The 21,487-nt window shown below is 31.8% G+C and overlaps 1 protein-coding gene across 7 annotated transcripts in view; it reads left to right on the top strand.

Annotated features, from left to right (window-relative positions):
• The window catches only part of SLF1 (SMC5-SMC6 complex localization factor 1), a 69,337-nt gene extending 52,787 nt beyond the window's left edge, over positions 1–16,550 (top strand). For all 7 annotated transcript variants that reach the window (XM_016133044.2, XM_016133042.2, XM_036226112.1 and 4 more), the window contains 6 exons: positions 8,300–8,445; positions 9,405–9,568; positions 10,326–10,459; positions 12,386–12,478; positions 12,886–13,068; positions 15,577–16,550. In XM_016133044.2, coding sequence (XP_015988530.1) covers positions 8,300–8,445; positions 9,405–9,568; positions 10,326–10,459; positions 12,386–12,478; positions 12,886–13,068; positions 15,577–16,058 — 1,202 coding nt within the window. In that variant the 3' untranslated portion in view covers positions 16,059–16,550. The remainder of the gene's footprint in view (positions 1–8,299; positions 8,446–9,404; positions 9,569–10,325; positions 10,460–12,385; positions 12,479–12,885; positions 13,069–15,576) is intronic.
• Positions 16,551–21,487: the final 4,937 nt, after the last annotated feature.

The following is a 21,487-nucleotide window of genomic DNA, read 5'->3' as shown; positions in this document are numbered from 1 at the left end:
CTTAAACATTTAAGCAGACAAATTTAAAACCAGTTTATTCTCTTTTTATTGGAGAGATATATTTGCTCTTATGTATGGTGTTTTGAATCTCACATGGTAAAAATTATTTTCAGTATCATTAATGCTTCTAATTATTTAAGTTGAGTAGAAAACATTCGTGTGTCTCTAATATCTGTGCTATATAAACAGTTCCTAGGTTTCTTCCTGCATGAATACCTAACAGTTTTAATAAATGAAATTCATTGAATCAAAATACTTATTATGTTATAAAGTCACTTGCATTAACTTGGGTTATATCACTGGTTAAAACATTTTCCGTTTGCATTTTAATTTTTCTTTGTACAACATGAAAAGCTGCTCTTATTTTCCATTGAGTCTGGTGATCTAACAGATGAGCATGAGTGAAGCAAATAGAAGTAATTTGTATGTATAAATTTCTCACTCTTCCTCTTTCCCCATTAATCTGCTTTCATTTTAAAGTTTCCTTTAAAATAAGTTGGGGAAGGAATATTATTTAAGCAATGTGATGACAAAACTCATTTTTACATGCTCATCTGATGAAAGAGGTTCTACTTAACTCTTTTGAGTCTCCAAAGTGAGGGAGGCTTCCATAAGACCTTTTTTCATTCCTACATTTCAAAGCCAGTTTGGGGAACTATGAATCTTTTTCTCTCTTTTTCCCTCCCTCCTTCCCTTTTTTCCTTCCTCCTTACAATCACAGATTCCTAAAACTGAGTTAGTTTTATGTGGCCCTCAAATATAAAAGATGAGTTTTATAAATCTAAACATATTTTACACTGCCAAATAGGTATTCTGTTTTGTTATACATGTGTTTCAGTGCATCTTGGTTTTATATAAAAGAAAAAGTTCATGAATATGCTGTCAATCACTTTAATACTTTGAAAAGAGAATCTAGAATAGGAATCCAGGTTATAACTGGTTTCAGGATTTATTCGATGATACCCTCTGCAAAGAGAGGTCTCTTTTTATACTACTGAAGTTAGATTTATATCTAAAGCATTTTATCTCTTTTCTTTTTCTCTTTCTTTTTCATTGTACTGAGGGGTGATTACTGTTCTTTTTGTGGAATAGCTGTCCTTTGTTGCATGACTTTTTAACATTTCTTAGCTCAAATTCAATCTTCTTTCAGAACCTTTATCATTTCTTTCCCACCATTTCTACTAGGTAGTGGTTTCTCTTTTTTCTTTTTTCTTTTCTTTTTTTTTTTTTTCGTTTTAGAAACAGCAGAATTCTGGTGTTATTTGCTAGCATGAGAACTAAACATTCAGCTAAAAAGATTCCTGTTTTCATTCTATAATGGAAATCTCTTTGAGTTGGGGACTCAGAACAGAATTAGGAGTGGCTTTTGAGACTATTGATATAGTTATATGTGTTTCTAGTGTGTATTGGATTCCTTTAGGAGGATATAACAGTTTAACCAAAAGAATGAAATAATGAGCCTTGTATTTACAGGATTCTACTATATGTTGTCCATCAGCTTTAGTGCTTTCTTTACTCAGATTCTGAATTTCTCTTCACTTTAAAGCACGGAACTATTATCTACTGTTTTTCCCATTTTTCACATGATAAGTTTAAACTCAACAAGTCTGAGCCTGTGACTGACTTAAGCTAAAATAGACTTGAACATTACTATGATAATCCTGTCAACAAACTGATTATTTTGCTCTTGAGGGTTTGTTTGGTCATTATAAATCTAGGTGAGATTTGAACTGTATCCCTGTTTGAAAGTGTGTTTAAAACAGCCTTTCCTTACCCTTCTCAAAACACACCCACAATTGGTTCTTTAGGCTTCCATTTAGGCTATAATAAGAAGTTTTAAAATTTTACCATGAATCTCTAAAAATAGTTGAAATTAATATCTTCCCAAATTTTTGTTGTTAATTTTGATTTTAATCCTTTGTTGAGAGAGAAATCAAGTTAACAATTTACTCATAAGAGAGCAGTAGCTTTTCTACGGTTAACATACAAAATTAAAGCATTTATTATGGAGTTGGTAGAATACTGCACTTACCCCTACAAGTGAACTAAATGTTCTAATGTCCCTTTTGTCAGTGTTTTGATGTTTTAGTGAAAAACTACTTCTTTTTTTCCTGAAAATATTCCCTCCTTTAAAAATAAAATTTCTTTTATTATTCTTCAGCTCATTTACTATTTTTTGCTATTCCTAAGTCATTAGTAAAGATGTTATAATTTGACTGTTACATAACAGCTGAAAATATTGGTCTGTCTTTCTCATTTATGGTAAACTGAATGTTTTTGTTTTTTCCTAGTTCAGAAGTATAAAATTCATAACATGAAGCTACTCATATTCAGGTCTATTGCATTAGTTTTAGTTTAGTAAAATTGTTATTGTTTTGTAGAAAATTAAGGCAGAAGATATTTTAGTAGATAAGTAAAATGCTTTCTTCTTTGCATTAGATCTCATGTCCATCAGTCCCACATCAAGCATTCGTAATTTCTAAACACTTTGAACAGAAAGTTTTCTGTATCTTTTTCTAAATTTTAAGATCACGTGATCTGAATTGTCTTTTTTATGCCTAGTCGAAACTCCTGATATATTGGCTTAAACTAGGGACTGGCAATTTTTTTTTTGTTAAGTACCAGAAATATCTGTGGCTTTACAGGCTCTATAGTCTCTGTCCCAGCTACTGAACTCTGCAGTTGTAAGAAAGCAGCAATATACACAATACATAAGTGAACATAATATCTGTGTTCCCTGTGTTCCGGTAAAACTCTATTCATAAAAATAGGCAGCAAGACAAAGTTTGCCAATATAACTTATTTCGTTGAGAGGAAAACACGTCATCAGAATCTACTATAATATTTTTCACATATTTAGATAACTTTAGTAAAATTTCATTGCCTTTGTCAGGCTATGTCATTTTCTTTTCTTGATAGTTTTTCCAAACCTTTTTTTTTTTTTTTCATTTCTGTTCTAATCCCTCTTCATGCTTAGGACATCTTCCATAAATTACATTTTTATGATTATCTCAGTCAAAATGTTTCTATTGCCTTCAGTATTCAACAAATCCGTATTGGTCTTCTACTAGTCATTGAGCTGAGCACTTCATATGCAATGGAAGAGGGAAACAAAACATGGTCCGTGCCTTTTGGGAGCTTTCAGTGGGAGAGCAGACTGTAATTAACATGTAAATACATTATTTAAAAATGCTAAGTGCTCTAAAGAAAAACTAAGTGTTGAAATGGGTGAACTTACTTTAGTTGGGTGGTCATGGAAAACAGAACCTGAAAGATAGATTAGTAGGAGTTTGGCAGAGTCAGAGAATCATGTCCCAGTCAGAAGAACCATTTATGAAAACTCTGAAATAGGAAGGACCTGGCCTGTTTGAGATCTTCTGGTGGCTTGACTGATGGTAAGCATCAAGGACAAGAGTGGCCAGAATAAAGCCAAAGAAGGGGAAGCAGAGTTTGCTTAGGAACTTCTAAGTCTTGATCAGGAATTAGAAGCCATTTTAACAAGGGAGTGACATGATCTGACTAATTTTTTCAAAAGATTGTCCTGGCTTGGCTCTTTAGTTAATGCTACCTGCTTGTCTTTCATTCTTTCATTTATCAAATACTAATGTTTATTTTGTGCAAGTTAGTTACATACAAGCTATGAGGGCTACAAAAATGACTCTGCCCTTAAAGATCTTACAACCCAGGCACGGACTCAGTTTCTTATGTTCTCTTGTTCATCTGTTATCATTTCCTTTGCATGTATTACCTGCTAATATGTGGATCCATTATGCCTTTTATGTCCTATTTCTTTAAACCTATCAAATGCTTTTTCGAATTGAATAATTCCATTTGGAAGTTTCAATGTGAGATAATCTCTTTTGAACCATATAGTCTAAGTTATTTCCACTTTCTTTTTGTATCTGCTTAGAGTTAATGTGTTAAGAGATTTGTTAGTTACAGTGAACTCTGTGATGACATGCTTTTTAAAATGTATATGACTAGAGATTTAATGTTCAAAATCTTTTATTGACCATCCATCAGTTTACTGCTTGTACAGTTTCAGATAATACTAACAGCTTAGAAGGGTGTAAATAGTCAGTTACTAATAAAAGGTTATTAGTAACTTCATTCTCATTTTCAATTCTTAAAAATTGTACCTCTGTCGAGGCCATTTTGGAAAGGGTTATTTAAATACAACAGTCATTTATGGGATTAGGTGGGATCTACTGACATCTGACTGGAGCCATTTGCCCATAAGGCAGTCTAGTCTTCCACAAGGCACCAACCTCAGGTCTCTTTAATCAAAGCAGAGTTTCTTTCTTAGCCTGGGCACTGTTTATGTTTTGGGTCTGATAATCCTTTGTTATGGGGGTCTGTCCTGTGAACTGTGACGTATAGGATGTTTAGTAGTATCTCTGGCCTTTGCCCACTAGATGTCAATAGCACTTCCCTCCAAAGTTGTGACAACCAAAAATTACCAGATGCTCCCCAGGTTAACCCCTGCCTCCCTTAGCCCAGTGTTCCTCCACACACCCCCGACCCCCAATTAAAAATCAAAACAGTCAAATCAAACAGTCAAGGATTGCAAGGACACTAGAGCCCCAGCTTTTTGGGAAGGCATCTGAGTAAGACAGAACTTCATTGGGTGTCTACAGTCTCTTCAGCCTAAAGGAACTTAGCCCCTGATAGGGGAAGTAAAAGTTTTATACTTTATATTGGTATTAAGTTTATCATTCTGTCCAATTTTTTAAATTACAGTATGGCTTGCATCATATTTCTATTGGGCAACAGCATTTTATTTTATTTAAAAAAATTTTTTAGAGTTAACATTTAATAGCATATTAGTTTCAGGTATACAGCATAATTGTTAGACATGTACATAACTTATGAAGTGATCCCCCCCCCATTCAGTCTCGTACCCACCTGACATCATGCATAGTTATAATACTATTGACTGTATCTCTGTGCTGTACTTACATCCTTATTACTGTTTTGTCACTGCCAATTTTTACTTTTTAATCCTTCACCTTTTTTACCCAACTATCAACCATCAGTTTGATCTCTATATCTACGAGTTTTGTTTTGTTTGTTCATTTATTTTGGTTTTTTTTTTTTTTTTTTTTTTTGGATTCCACAGGTAAGTGAAATCATACAATATTTGTCTTTCTTGGTCTGCCTTACTTCACCTAGCGTAATACCCTCCAGGTTCATCCATGTTGTCACAAATGGTAAGATTTCACTCTTTTTTTAATGGCTAATATTCCATTATATGTATATGTGTATATACATACCACATCTTCTTTATCCAGTCGTCTATCTATGGATACTTAGGTTGCTTTCATATGTTGGTTATTGTAAACAATGCTGCAATGAACACAGGGTATGTATATCTTTTTGAATTAGTGTTTTGGGTTTCCTCAGATAAATACCCAGAAATGAGATTGCTAGGTCATACAGTAGTTCTATGTTTAATTTTTTGAGGAACCGCTATACTGTTTTCCATAGTGGCTGCACCAGTTTGCAATCCTACCAATAGTGCATAAGGGTTGCCTTTTCCCTACATTCGTGCCAACACTTAACTACTTTTTGATTTATTGATGATAGCCAATTTGATAGGTGTGAGGTGATATTTCACTGATGATTAGTGATGTTGAGTATTTTTTTTATATGTCTTTTGGCCTTCTGTATATCCTGGTTGGAGAAATGTCTATTCAGGTCCTCTGCCCTTTTTTAAAACAGATGGGTGGTGGTGGTGGTGGTGGTGGTGGTGGTGGTGGTGGTGGTGGTGGTGGTGGTGGTGGTTGTTTTTGGTGTTAAGTCATATGAATTCTTTATACATTTTGAATATTAACCCCTTATTGGATATATCATTGGCAAATATCTCATCCCATTTGGCGAGTTGTCTTTGTGTTTTATTGGTTACTTAGATGTAGTCCCATTTGGGTTTTTTTTTTTTTGTTTTATTTTTTCATTTGTTTCCCTTGTCCAAGAAAACAGATCCAAGAAAATATTGAGAGTAGTGTCAAAGAGTTTTAAAGCCTTTGTTTTCTTTTAGGAGTTTTATGGTTTGGAGTCTTACATTTAAATCTTTAATCTTTTTTGAGTTTATTCTTCTATATGGTATAAGAAAGTAGTCTAGTTTTATTGTCTTTTTTGGTTTTTTTGGCATGCATTTGGCCAGTTTTCCCAACCCTATTTTTAAAGAGACTGTCTTTACCCCCCATTATATTATTGGCTCCTTTGTCATAGATTAATTGATCATATAGGCGTGGGCTGATTTCTGAGTTCTCTATTCTGTTCTATTGATCTATGCTTCTGTTTTTATGTCAGTTTTGATCGATATATCCTTGTAGTTTGATATCAGGTAGCATAATACCTCCAAGTTTGTACTTCTTTCTCAAGATCGCCTTGGCTTTTAGGGTCCTTTGTGGTTCCATATATATTTTAGATTATTTGTTTTCTGTGAGAAATATCATTGGTATTTTGATGGAGATTGCATCAAATCTTTAAATTGCTTTGAGTGGTATGGATTTTTAAATGATGTTCATTTTTTCCTATCCTCAAACATAGTATAGCCATCCATTTATTTTTATCTTCATTTTTTTTCCCCCAGTGTCTTATAGTTTTATAAATACAGGTCTTTTATTGCCTTGATTAAATTTATTCCTAGATATATTTTTGCTTTTTCATGAGATGGTAAATGGGTGTGTTTTCTTAATTTCTCTGTTTGTTATTGGTATATGAAAATGAGACTGATTTCTGAATATTAATTTTGTGTCCTACTTTACCAAATTCATTTATTCGTTTTAATATTTTTTTAGTGGAATCTTTGGAGTTCTCTATAGTATGTCATCCACAAATAAGGACAGTTTTACCTCTACCTTTCCAATTTGGATGCCTTTTCTTTTTTTTGTCTGATTGCTGTAGCTAGGACTAATAATACTATGTTGAACAGAAGTGGTTACAGTGGGCATCCTTGCCTTGTTCCATGTGCAGGCCCTTTAAGAGGATGCCTGGGTCTACAACAGCTCTCTGTCTTACCTTGGCTGGAACCTCTCAATCCTTAGCGGGGAGCTCTGCAACTGAAATAGCCTTCCTGATTCTTTTCCACACATGAGTGTGGGACCAGCCTGGTTTATGACTCCATCTTTCCTAGTAGTCTCCACATGGCTTATTTATATTCTAAGAGTTATCTTCAGCTAGTCTTCAGGTGGTTCTCAAGGGTAGTTCTGTAATTTATTTGTAATTTTGACGTCGTGGGAGGAAGCAAGCACAGTGTTTACCTAACCCTCCATCTTGACCAGAACCTCAAGTCTGTTTGGCCATTATAACCAATTTTTAAAATATATTTTAACCTATTATGTTTATTGTGCTAATTTTCTTGACTTTTTCTAATTCTTATTCTTCCAGTATTTGTCATTAATCTGCCTTATTGTATAATATCATAACATTTTTATCTTTTTTGTTTTGTTTAATTCTAGCTCTTTTAGTATCCTATTGGTTTGTCTTTTTTATTCTTTATCATTCCACGGTATTATTTATTCTCTTACTTATGCACAGAGTATTATTAGAGAATTCATAACTTTAGCTACATTAAATGGGAAGTAGTCATTCCACTCCTTCACCATTTTCAATTCATTTTATGTCGATGCATTTCCATGTTATTGCAGAAATTGAGGATTTGGTAAAGAAGAGATTTGAGGCTCTTGGGGTTTTTTGTTGTTTATTTTGTTGTTTACTCACGCTATAGTAGAGTGGGTGTAAACTTCTAAAGAAATCCTTATACATTCTCTTGTCTTACATTTTCTTTTTTCTTTACCTTTACTTACCTGCAGTGTTAGGATTCTTGAGTATTGTCAGGGGAAGGAGTCTTGTTTATTCCTGTCAGCTTAAGTCTAATCACTACAAATTTAATACACATGTGCCCATTTAAAGTGCTGGTTTTCCAAAGGTGCAACTCTATTATGGGAAGAGATCTTAAACAGTAAGTGGAAAGTGTAATGATAAAATCCCATGTCTGCCTACATATTCATATACCATCAGTCTATACCTGTGTATATATATAATTTCAATACTTTTATTGAAAATAATAATAAAAAGTAGTGATTGTTTCAAATATGAGAACACTGCCATAAAACAATTTCTTTTCAAAGGCAAGGAAAAGAATATTATCTGTTTTTTTGTGGTTTAAAATTATGTGGGTGAATTTTATTGGTGTAGGAATCATTTTCATGATTAAAATCTATAGAGGAAAAGTCTAAAGAAAAATTTTATAAGGTGTAGCAGTAACTATATTTATTTCTCTCACTTTCTACAGATTTTTCTTTACAGGAATTAGAGATTTTCATTTGTTCCTTTTCCTCCTCCTGGCTTCAACTGTTTGTTGCAGAGGCAGTCTTTAAAAAGTTGTGTTTACAGAGTTCTATCAGTATTTCTTCTGAACCACTCTCTCTTCAGAAAATGGTAAGCACCACTCTATTCTAGTTCTTTTAATTTCTAAGAAGTGAGTTCATAAATTCAGTTTTAAGGTATTCTTTGTTACTTCTAATAATTAGAGCATATTAATCATAAATCTTTCAAATCTGTATAAAAGCATGTATATTTTTAACTAAAAAAATGGAGTAATTAGTGAATAGAAATTTCGATTACTTAAAAGTAATTAAGGATTGATAACAGAAAAATAATACAAGAATCTTTGTTTCCTAACCACTTTCCGCAGTACATAAGATTATTATTTTGGAAAGACCTAGATCCAAAAAAATTTTACATAGTATTTAATGGTATTTAAAAAGCAAAATTGCAAATGATGTTAAACATTAATCCCTTTTATTCTATTTGTACAAACATATAAGCTGCATTTGATCCAGAATTTTCCAGTTTTATCTTAGCTATCTTTATCATTAATATCTACTATCTCCAGCAGTTTCTTCAACAACTGGGAAATATGCTTGTTAATTGGTCAAATTGAACAAATACTGTTTTTGCAACAATCCTTTAATGACTTTTGCACTTCTTATTCTGTTTATTCTAGACTTGTTTCTGTTTAAGCCAGGCATTACTGAAGTGAAAGTGACAAAATACCAGTTGTACATAAACCATAAATATTTAAAATATGCAAATGACTTATAACAAGCTGGGCATAAGACTAATCAAAAGAACCTTCCTAAATGAGCATCACAATTGAATTTTAAAAAATTACTTCAAGAAGCCATTTTTCTTCTCGTGTACATCATATTGACTTAATGACATGGAACTAGCAGCTTTCTAAATATTTAAGCGTGTTTAAATTAAATTAGATAGAGTGGCCACTAAAGTGTTAAAACCAAGAAAATATAACCAAATTTAATGGTGAAATGAATTAACTTTTTATATAGCTTTCCAAGTGTTTGTAGTTGAGAAAGCATAATAATTTTTTCCAACAGGTATATTCCTATTTGCCAGCTTTGGGTAAAACTGGTGTGCTTGGGACTGGAAAGATGCAGATACCAAAGAAAATAGGACAACGGCCTTGCCTTGAATCTCAGAGGGCTTTGCTAATGCTGAATGGTGCTAAACAGAAACAAGTTGAGGGGCTGCAAGAGTTACCGTAAGTGATACTTAATATACCAACTCTGCTTTGTTTCAGAGTATAGTTTTTTATGACACATTTTTTTTAACTTTATGGTTATCTGTGATGTTTTCAGAATTGTACTAATTAGCAGAAAACTCAGTTTTAGAACTTTAAGTACGCATAATCAACATCACTTTCTTTGATTCAAGGTACATTGCTTTCTTTCTGTTAATATGAAGTGCTTTCCAAAAAAAATAATGTTCATCAAATTCCTGTTCCACACACTTTTTGCCCTGTGATTTAAATTACTACTTGAATATAATAAAGATAGATTTCAGAATGCATGGTCATGTGAAATACTCTGAATTCCTATAATAGCTTCCCCAAAATGAGAAACCTCCCTCTAAAAGTATGTTGTATAAAATTTAGAAAACCTAGGAAGAAGACAATAAGATAAGATATAAAAATAAGAATGAGGAACCAGGGGCCTGTGTTTTGACATTAGCATTTTGCTTTATTCTCTCCGTCAAATATAGTTTACTTGATTTTTTTCTCTATCTGACATTCCAAATTCATAAACTTTTCAGTGGGCAGTTTGGGGCACAAAGTTAATAAAATGAAATGAACTGAAATTAGTTTCTGTATAGATAAAGTAAAAAAAAAAAAAAAGCAGTAAAGATTTGAATGAATAAGGGGGTTTGAATTAAAATGGATCCAGATTTGTCTAAAATACTCATTTAATGTATAATGTCATGTCCTTGTGAAAAACAAACTTCCATTATTTATTTTTCAGAGAACTTAACCTTGCTAAACGTTCCTCATCATTAAAAAGACTGAAAAAGAAGTCTGAAGGAGAATTATCATGTTCCAAAGAGAATTGCCCCTCTTTAGTTACAAAGATGAATTTCCACAAGACTAATTTAAAAGGTATTCCAAGTATCTAAATTAATTTATGCTAGGAACTTTTTCATGATTCTACCCAATATTTGCAGGTTTTACACATTGGTCTTGAAGAATACTTGAACTTAAATATTGGACTAGGTCCAGGAAGTACCTTCCTGGATAGCATATTATTTTTCAAACTGTCATTTATACAAAGAAAGTGACTGTGATTCCCTGTATAATAGAGTGTTCCTTCCCTTCTTTTCTCTCCGCCTGCCTCTCCAGATACTAAACATAGTACATAACTCCTATCAAGCTCTTTCCAGATTTACCCGCCTTACTTTTCTATTCCACCTAAACCTGTGCTGCTTAGTGTGTCTTTGTATTTGAAAGTATAATTCAGTCTTCATCTCTTTCAGTCCTAGACATTTTGTGAACAAAGAATGAGGAGTAGACTATGTTACATAGCTGTGTTAAGCATATGGACTCTTTTCTTCCAGGCATTGAGCCCAGACTATGAAATGTATTTGGCTTTTGGTTCTAACTATACTGGAACCTAAGTACCCAAAAGATGGAGTAACAAGAATAATGTTGTATTAATTCACTCCGGTATCCCTTTTACTTAGGCTCCTTTTAACTCACAAATATAAGTTACCTTTTGAGAGTCTATACTTGGCAAATGTGAATTACTGAGTCTCTTGTTTATGAGCTATAGCTTGTTTTTAATATAAAATTATCATTATGATACCAGTGGAAACAGTAACAGTGAAGCTCTTATAACCTTTCTACATGATTTAAGTTCATAATTGCATATCACAAATTCAAAATAACTGCCCATTTGGCTCAGAATATGAAAAATGTATTAAATGAGAGCTCAGATACTAAATTTACAAAACAATGTCTTTTTTCTTTGTTTATTGTATCAGAAGGTAAAATGAATAAGAATGACTTTAGTCTGAACAGCAGAAGGAACTGGGAGGGAGGAAGAGAATTGAAAAATAGTAGAGGAAAACTTCAAAGGGTTTTCAATGAATGTAAAAGAAATGTTTTGGTAGAAATTACAGAGATAATCTGTAAAACACAACGCTGAAAAAAATGTGCTTAGTATTTTATAGCAAGAAAGAATTTGATTCTGTGTTTGATTTGTTTTCTAAACAATCACTTTTAAGTTTTTTTAAAATTCACCTTACTTCAAAGTATCACATCTTATTAACTTTGATTATAACAGAGATAGACATGGACAATTTTAGCCAGCAGGCATTAATTGCATCCCTCCTAGAAAAAACTTTGCCATTCTATTTGTCACCCTTGTTCAGCTTTAAATGGTACTAGGATTTGTGTGTGTGTGTGTGTGTGTGTGTGTGTGTGTGTGTTTATATTAAGATTCCCCCATTTCTCCTTCTCTGTGCTGCTGTAGCCAAGCCAGACAGCTTATTGAGAAGCAGCAAACCATCTGTTAATGGATTTGAAGTTCTGAATTATACTTGAGTGTGTAGAGGCACTCGTGCTTAGCCAGAAACATTCATTTGAATTAAGCTATAAATGCTGTGTAAAAAAGAGCCATACATTTAACGTAGGTTCATGAATAAATTTAAGAGAGTGCAGTTGCACTCTAAACTTTTATTGCTACAAAACCCAGTATTTTTGGTGTTCTCTGATCATTTGGGGGTTTTATAGCAGGGTTGAAGCTTTAAACCTTGAACTAGGGGGAGACAATGCCTGTGTTAAACCTTTTGCAGTAGAATTTCATTGCTGAATTGCTGATAGAATAGAAGCTCTATGGATTGGTGGAGTTCCCTCCTTTTTTTTTTTTTTTTTTTTTTTAACACAAGAGATGTTTAAACCAGTCAAAAGGAAAACTCAATATAATTTTCTGGCATGGGGCCAGATCTCCTAGTTCATGCCCTTTGATTATTTTCTTTAGTTGATATCTTGTCTTCTCTGGAATAATCTATTAATATTTTATGGCAGGAGAAACAGCCCTCCATAGAGCTTGCATAAATAACCAAGTGGAGAAATTGATTCTTCTTCTCTCTTTGCCAGGAATAGACATCAATGTTAAAGGTAAGTTCTAAATATTTGTGGTCTAATCCAATGTATTAATATTTGTATTATTAAATAGTTAAATGTCTACATTAAGAAAAACCACTTAAGTATATTTACCTAATGTATCTTTAGAATATTATCAGTCACAAAACCAAGAAATTCATCATATATTGATTTATAGCTAATAGTACAGAAACATTTTAGTGTTCATATTTTGATCAGATCCCAACATCAGTTTTTTTTAAGTTGTTTTATTTTTCTTACAATTATAAATATGATTATGTCCTAGGCATTTTTATCAAAGCATTCTATTTGTATATGAAGCACCTAGAAAGTCACACTGATAAAGGAAGTATAATATCAATACTTCACTACCGAAAGTCCTACTTTTGCTGATTTAAAACTTGTCTTGATTTCTAATTTAGACAATGCTGGCTGGACGCCTTTGCATGAAGCCTGTAACTATGGCAACACAGTGTGTGTCCAGGAAATTTTGCAACGTTGTCCAGAGGTAGATCTGCTCACTCAAGTGGACGGGGTGACTCCTTTGCATGATGCACTGTCAAACGGACATGTAGAAATTGGCAAGCTGCTACTCCAGCATGGGGGTGAGTACATTTATGCTAAATGGGTTTTGATAAATTATCCAGTTTTTTGATGACTCCCTCAGAGGTAGATAACATTTTATATATTCAAGATCTATAAGGAGAGATGCTTTTATTTTATATTAATGAATAAGTAAAGATAAAAAGTCTTTTAGAACATAAACACCTTTCATTTAGAAGAGAGAAATTCTTTTCATAATTTGTATATATTTAGTTTTGTATTATTAAGCCTATTTAGGTTCGTATATATGAGAACTTATTTTGAATTGAGTGTGTGGGTTTTAAATATCAGTCCTTAAAGTGTGTAATGTCTTCATAGAAAACCCATTTTTGAAAGCTTATTAATAAATGGATATAAATGTTCAGTTGTGATTACTTGGATTTTTCATTCTTGTTTCATTCCCTATATATAATGCTAACTCGATTAATCTTTTTTTATGAGTCATTTCTTTATAGACTATAAAAAAAAGAGTGTCTTAGACAGTCTTTTCTTCATTACATTTTGCAGTCAATTAAGTTAAAGTAGGAGGATTTTCAAATGATAACTGTTGTGCAGGGGTTTTGTGATAGGGAGGTAACTTGATATTCACCTACTGCTTTTTCTGCTCATTTTTTTATCTGCTTTTAGAACTCCACCCTTTTCAGTGACATTCTTCATATTTTTGAACTGAATAATAATTTTTACATCAAAATATTAAAAACTGATTTGTGTTTTTTTAAAAGAAAAAAGGAAAACATGAATAGGTTATAATGCAGAAGTAAAGATTTATATAAATTTTCTGTTTTGTATACCAATTTTAACTTGAAATATAAAATGATTTTCTCCCATAATTAAGCTGTTTGATTCTGCATGAAAATAAAAGGCATATTTTCTTTACATGTCTTTTTACTATGTATATATATATTCTCTCTAAGAAAGGCTGTGGAGCATGGTAGTTTAAGATATTTATAGTCTTCTCCTGCCCCCTAAAGGCCTTAGTGTGTCTGTTTTACTGATACCATTTCACGATCAATATATTTTTGTTTTCCATTTTTTTGTATTACATGTTTGCTGAAACATAATGTTCTAAACGTTTTATTTTCCCATTTAACCATGTAGCTGACCTTCCAAGCCAATATTTGGCTTTGCTTCAAATAGTGTAAGTAATATAAAAGCCAATATTATATTAAGTCTAGCTCTTCAGAAGAGACTGGCATACCATCCAATGTGAATTTTTCTAGGGTCCTTGGTGAAGGTGAGTCTCTTGTCAGAAGAGAAGAAATCTACTTGTACTTATATTTATAAGGATCCTTTAGCAATCATATAGGCTTATCTTTGCCTTAGTTGTATTCTGGGTTTAGACCTATCAAATGGTTTGATGCCATCATTTTAGTAACTATATTAGCTCTTCATTGTGAGTCACCGAATCTTGAGAGCAATAATTTTAAGAATTTGTTTCTAAAACTTTTACTTTTGGTAACTTGTATCTGTAATTTTGTTGTATTTTTTAGCAGGAGTAACTTAGAGCATATTTTTTTTTTTTTGAAATAACACATGAAAAGAAAACTAATGTTGATTTAGAATTCTTTTTTTTGTAAATCATGCATGAATCAGTGGTTGATCTTTTATATTAAATAATTTTATATCTAGATCACTGCATAAGTCGAATTAGGTTCATCATTAAGAGTTTTAGCAGCTGTAGTTTATTCTCTCTAACAATGTGATATATGTTGTATGGTAGGACCTTTTGATTATGTCTGTTAGTACTAAAACCTTTATATTTTTGATAACATTTTTATGGCAAAGTGCATAAATAACTATAGGACTCAACTGACATAGTTGATACTTTGCTGTGTGACCATATCATGAGTTATTGTTTTGCTTCTCCATCCTTTACTACCTAGAGGATAAACTCTATCTTCATAGTTTTTAAGTAGATGGTTTAACTGCAATAGATGGATAAAATCTTGAGTTTGACCCAGAAAAGTTAACATTTTATTTTTTCATAAATCAGTTACTTGTACTAAAATTTGAACACAGGCAAGGGTAAGTGAAAAATGTGTTCTACATTCGTGCAAGTTTTTGCAGTCTTTGCACAGCTACAATCGCCTATCATCAATGGAAAGGGACACTGCTTTTTCCTCTTGGTGATATAGGATACCTTTAAGACTCTTATACAGAATTTAAGATGAATATATTTCATTCTTCTGGGAACACTAATTCTTATTTCAAGATGACAATTTATATAAAGTTTCATAAAAGTTTTTTTCATCTATAATCATGTTGGACTATAAGGCATGCACTTTTATGCAACTCATTATTAGGCAGTTGACTAGAATTTAAGTTTTTTAAATGCACCTTTATTAGGCAGTCAGTATGTATAGCCAATTAATTATGTCAACATGAATTAGTACAAAATATTATTGTAAACAGAGCCCTGAATGTTTTAAGGAAAAAAAATAAAACCACTGTTAAGCTGCCAAATTGTAAAAATGTTTTACTCTTAACATTTTGCATTCTCTTTTTCACAGGCCCAGTGCTTTTACAGCAGAGGAACTCTAAGGGGGAATTGCCCTTAGATTATGTGTTATCATCTCAAATCAAGGAAGAACTATTTGCTATTACAAAAATAGAAGATACAGTGGAGAACTTTCATGCGCAAGCAGAGAAACAATTTTACCACCAGCAGCTTGAATTCGGCTCATTTTTACTTAGTAGGATGTTGCTGAATTTTTGTTCAATTTTTGATTTATCTTCAGAGTTCCTCTTAGCTTTCAAAGGGTTAACTCATCTAAATGAACTGCTTATGGCTTGTAAAAATTATAAGGAAACCACCAGTGTTCATAGTGACTGGTTATTGGATCTTTATGCCAGAAATATTAAGACATTGCTGAAGCTTCCAAATATTCTTAAGGAACTGCCTGAGAATTTAAAGGTGTCTCCTGGAGTACACACTGAGGCCTTATTGGTGACATTGGAAATGATGTGTCGGTCAGTTGCCGAGTTTTCATGATGATGCCAAAAAATATGAGCCAGCCCTCTAAACATGCTCAACTTACTTTGTCATAAGGGTTTTATAGCTTATTAACAAATATTGATTTGGTTTATTGACAGAATTTGAAGTCTTGCTTAAAGCACTTAACTTCTGCAAAACTATAATACTGGTTCTTCATTTTCCAGTATAGAATTTAACTCGAAAGTAAAAAAATAGTTTTGTTTGGTATACAAGGCTTTCTTTAATCTTTATAATTACTTTTTGTTCTGAAAGTGATTATTATTTATCTATTTATATTGTATATGTAAAAATTTTTAATTTAAAATTTTTTTTCAAATTGAAATGTAATGTCCTCTATTTTAGGTCTTCTAGGTCTTAGAATCATGGCAAGCATATTCATGCAAATGTGCACCTTATACACATGAAGCTCCCTGTTTCTTTGTAGGCTGTTGGACTAAACTTCTCATTTCAGTTTTGTGTTTCTAAAAATAAACATTTCTAAAATTTACAGTAATATTCTTTTGGTTTTTAAATGCATTGAATGTGCAGTTTGACGATATGATCTCTTGATTTATTTTAGCAGTCCATGTACAAAGTGTGTTTCTATTCTATAACCAATATTCTGTAGGTGAAAACATTCCTCATAATAAGTTGTATTAAATATTAAGATTACAAGTAACAACTAAGTAATAGATTTGAGATTATCTAAAATCTTAATGTTCAGCATGAATTTACAGAGCAGTAGTGTTTCAGTTTTCAGTTTTTTTCCTAATAGCAATTTATAGTAAAACTAAAAGGGTGTGGATAATAACCACTTTTGAAATTGGAGTTGCTTCACTAGTGGGAATAAGTTACATTGCGATACAGCTGGAAAAGAAAACTTCCATTTAGCCTTTATGTAACTAAAGTGATGATCTCACAGTGATTAATCTGCTAAAGAAGCACACTTTAGTTTTATCTTGGAAATAATCTTTTAACAAGATACAGATGCTGAGTGTTTTATTACTAGATTTATAATCTAAACTGAAAACTGCCTTATTAGTATATCAGCTCTAAATAAAAATTAAGAGTTTTAGTTCGTATTTTTTTTATATCAGTAATTTTTTACACGCACTGCAAAAAAAAATATTAGTTGTTTCTAGTTAACTCTCAAATACAACATCATACAAATCCTTTTTAAGCTTAATCTGCCAAAGTATCAGAGAAAACCTGATGAAAGGAGACTATCTACTCTTAGAGTAAAGTGTTTTCTCAGATGATGAATAGAACAGTTTTATTCCAAAGAGTAGCTAGCCACTTTACTTCATTGTGAAGGCATCTGGAATAATGCTTGCTTAGTAAACTAATATAAATTTGAAAAAACAGACTTTGACATCAGACAGCATGTTTTCAAGTCCTTGTCTAATTTTTATTAACGAAATTGCAGTGCAGGTTTTCTTACCTGTCAAATGGAAAAAGCACTGGGTATCTGTCGTAACACTAATAAATGTTATTTCCTTTTTAGTTAACTCCTCTTTTTAGTTATAATGAATCATTTAAGTAAAAAGCAAAATAGTAATTCTTAAATTGATAATAATTATAAGTTAATGAAATAATGAACATCACAAATTGGGGTTTTTTTGCATTGCTAAGAAAAAATTTTTAAATTCGATCTTCATAAGAAAAAGTCATTTAGTTGCAATTAATATTTATATTTTAAAACTGTTCTATATGCCAACTTCTACAACCCGTGATAAATGAGATATTAAACACTTAAATGCCACTGAGGTCTATGCCTTTAGGAAGGTATCATTGCAATTTTGCCCTTCAATACAACTTGGCAAACATAAGTTACTGTGTTCTGTGGCCTAGTTAACAATACCAGTAAATTTAAACCTGCAATGAGAAACTTTATTTTCAGTATCATTTCTATTATTTTAGAAAACGTTGCCTCAAATCTATCGAAGAGGAAAAGGAAGTAGAAACTTTAATAAAATAAAATTCGAGTCTTTTTGAATCCTTTCCTTTTAGTAGTAGATGTCTCAAAGTTTCAGCAGCTGAGTAATTCTATTTATTATACTCTGCTAGATTTCATACTATAGTTCAATGGAATTGTTTTTTTTTTAATGCCCATAAAAGCCCTTATTACAGTGTAAATAAAACTTGCTGTTAAAATTCTGCATAAACCCCACAAATATCTGGAATATAAAAAATTTAGAATGTTTACTGGCAGCTCCGTAGGAAGGGTCTCTGAGTTTTCTAGCTTATTCTTCATTTCCCTACAGAGAATAAAGTGGTTGAAGTATACACATTTTCTGTCATTTCATTAACTCCAAGATGACCAGACAAACATTTATCCTCATAAAAGTCAAATATGAGGTTAATCAATGTTTTGATATTCGTTTCTTGAACAGTTATTATGTACCAGGTTGTATGCTTGATGGACTGACTACAATAAAAGGAGAAGAGCTTACAGTCTAGGAAGGTAAACCAGCCTTAAATATTGTTGGTTTTATTGTTTTCTGTATAGGCTATTGAAAAATTAATTTCAGTTTTGTGTGTTGCTAGAATTTACAGTAATAATTGATGCTCTTTTAGTTTTTAAATGTGAATATTACAAAGTTATGTTTAATCCTTTGATCAGTATGATTTTAGCAATTTTATTTTAGAGCAAATAGAATATGAGGTGTGCTTTTGCATATTAGTGAACTAGTACTCATTCCTAGGTAAACACAAATGCATTAATGCTAGGATACTTTATATAAATGCCAGGAAATGTTTGTCTTCTGTTTGTGCTGTTATGGAAAGTTAAATGAATGCCTCCACGTTAAAAAAACTTATTGGTGTAATGTAAAATCCATATGCCTTTACATACCTTTCCAGGTAAAGGGTGAACTTGATGAGAGCTTGTCACTGTTGGTCCTTAATCAGTAGTCAGAGTTGTCTTTGAATGACATAAGGCATTCTTTACCTCGGTCATTTATCATGTATCTTCCACACCAGTCTCGCCTCCTCTGATGTGGAGCTTGCAGAATTCAGAATAACTGTTTTTATAACAAATGTGATTTGAATTAGAAAGGTCAGTGATGGCATTATTAAAATAGGCTCTGCCTGTTAATGTCAGAACTGGATACATGCAATGGTTAACTTTCTTAAATCAAATCGTATTTTCAGAAAATTCACCTTGTAGGTTAAGAATTATGGTGGGAGGATATACTTTGGTGGTTATTTGTTTTGATATAGAATTAAAGATTATTAGACTATAAATTAGAAAAGGCTGAGGTATTGTGTTTTATTTGGTTCCGCGCATACATCATTCAAGGTACTACAAAAGTAGTTTCTTACTAAAAGAAGACCTTTTCAGAGGAAACAAATATAAGATATTTTTTATGTCATTGATCATTAGATGTTTTAAAAAAGTTTTCCTTCTTAATGCTAATCTTCAAGAGCATTCAAAATATATTTAATCATGCTTCCAAGTTTATGAAAGCACCAAGCAACAAAGATGCATAAATATCTTTGTTTCTTGAGACATGTGAATTTGTGAATTATTAAAGGGTGGAAAACATTCTATTAAATTATTGGAAAAAGAAGTTTGTTAACATTTACAAATTATAAATCCAAATGCTTAGCTTTTTATCACAGAGGAATCTGCTGTTTAGGAGTACTTTTGTGTTATAAGCAAAATTATATTTTGTATATTTGAATTTAGTAGGGTTTTTTTTTTTTTAGTATAGGTATGTAGTTTTGGTTATAAATACACTTATACTATTTTAAAGAAAAATCTTTCAATATAACCCTTAGTGTTAGATACTTGTGATTTTCTTATATAATGCTTTCTTTGTACTATTGAATACACACACACACGCACACACACACACACTTTCATTTTTAAAACAAATATAATGATTTTTTTCTGGTTTTTTAAACTACTTGTTGAATTAGAATCAAAGTATTATGTCAGCAAGTAAACAGTAGTTAGTTATAATAACAATATTCCTAATAAGTATATAATATTCATATGTGTAACATGTAATATTGCCCTTAACAAACCTAGATCAGAAAAATAAAATTTCCTTATTTAAACACATCTATAAATAGCTGTTTCCTATTAGAATTGAAACTTTTTTTTTTTTTTAATCATGGCCCCAAATTTTTTAAGGTTGTTGAATCCGTACTTGGTAAATGTAATTCCCTTCCTTCAAAAGTATCTAAATTGCATTAAGTGAATTTTAATGCATGATGGGTATTAAAAGTTGATGGAGAATGTCTAACTTCTTTGGAGCCTAAGATTTAGTTCTATCAAAGAATGGGAATTTTTGTTTGGGGGTTTTTTTGTTTGTTTGTTTTTAATGTGCTTAGTACTTCCAGTAGGTAAATTGCACTGAACTGAAGATCTGGAATCTGGCTATGAATTTACACCTATTATACTATCATTTATGTCAATAGTAGCTGAACTAAAATTTTTAGTGATTTTCTATTCTGTCCTCAAATGAAGTAGTCATGTTGAAAAAAAAATCATTAATCTTAAAGTGGTGATGGATAAAAAAGAACTTAGTTTGTTTTCAATACTTCTCAACTTAAAGGTTAGGTCAGCAATGGTTTATGTCATGACACTGATAAATCTTTCTAGTGACCAGAATGGTTTGATTTATAATAGTTTTTTTTTGTTTTTGTTTTAAGACTTATATATCTTAGGTATCTGACTTCACCCTAAAGAGATATTTTTCTATTTTACATTGTTTCTCTTTAGCAATTTACAGAGCAATGAGTAAATTCTGGGAAAACTGAAATATGCATTTTAAAGAGCTTTCCATGAAAACTTAAAAGCAGAATTGTAAAGATGAAAACTGGGCAAAGAGATAAGGAGGGGAAATGGGTAGAAATTATTCTGGCTTAAAGGAATTGAAAGGATAAATATTTCTAGCTGCTGTTTAATATATTAATTGAGAAGTTAGGGAAGGTATAACATCAGACAAAAGGCATATAGACAGATCTCCTAATCTCAGGAATAAACTGTTTTTGAAAATTTTGAATAATGGCCAGTAAATCAAGGATCAAGATAATTGTTTTGCTGGAGGGTATTTCGTTGAAACTCAATAAAAAAGAATAATAAAAATATCAGTTTTAATATTATCAGAAATAGGCCATATTGATTAGTAATTTTCAACCTTTTCCTCAAAGTTAGGATAATCTTTTTTGTTATTATTTTAATTTCACCTCCCATAGTTAGATTTCTTTCTGTTACCACATTTGACCCCTTTTACCCCATCTACCTCCTCTCTCCCCACTACCCTCTGGTAACCATTAGTCTGTTGTCCATGTCCATGAGTCTCCGTTTGTCCTGTTTGTTTGTTGCTTTTAGGTTTATGTCCCACATATAAGTGATGTCATGTGGTTTTCAACTTTCTGTCTGGCTTATTTTGCTTGGCTTGATTATCTTGAGGTCTATCCATGTTGTTGCAAAT

Source organism: Rousettus aegyptiacus, unplaced genomic scaffold, assembly GCF_014176215.1.
Source record: "Rousettus aegyptiacus isolate mRouAeg1 unplaced genomic scaffold, mRouAeg1.p scaffold_m13_p_8, whole genome shotgun sequence".
In the NCBI taxonomy this organism is placed as follows: Eukaryota; Metazoa; Chordata; class Mammalia; order Chiroptera; family Pteropodidae; genus Rousettus; species Rousettus aegyptiacus.
This window is presented reverse-complemented; position numbering and strand designations above follow the sequence as displayed.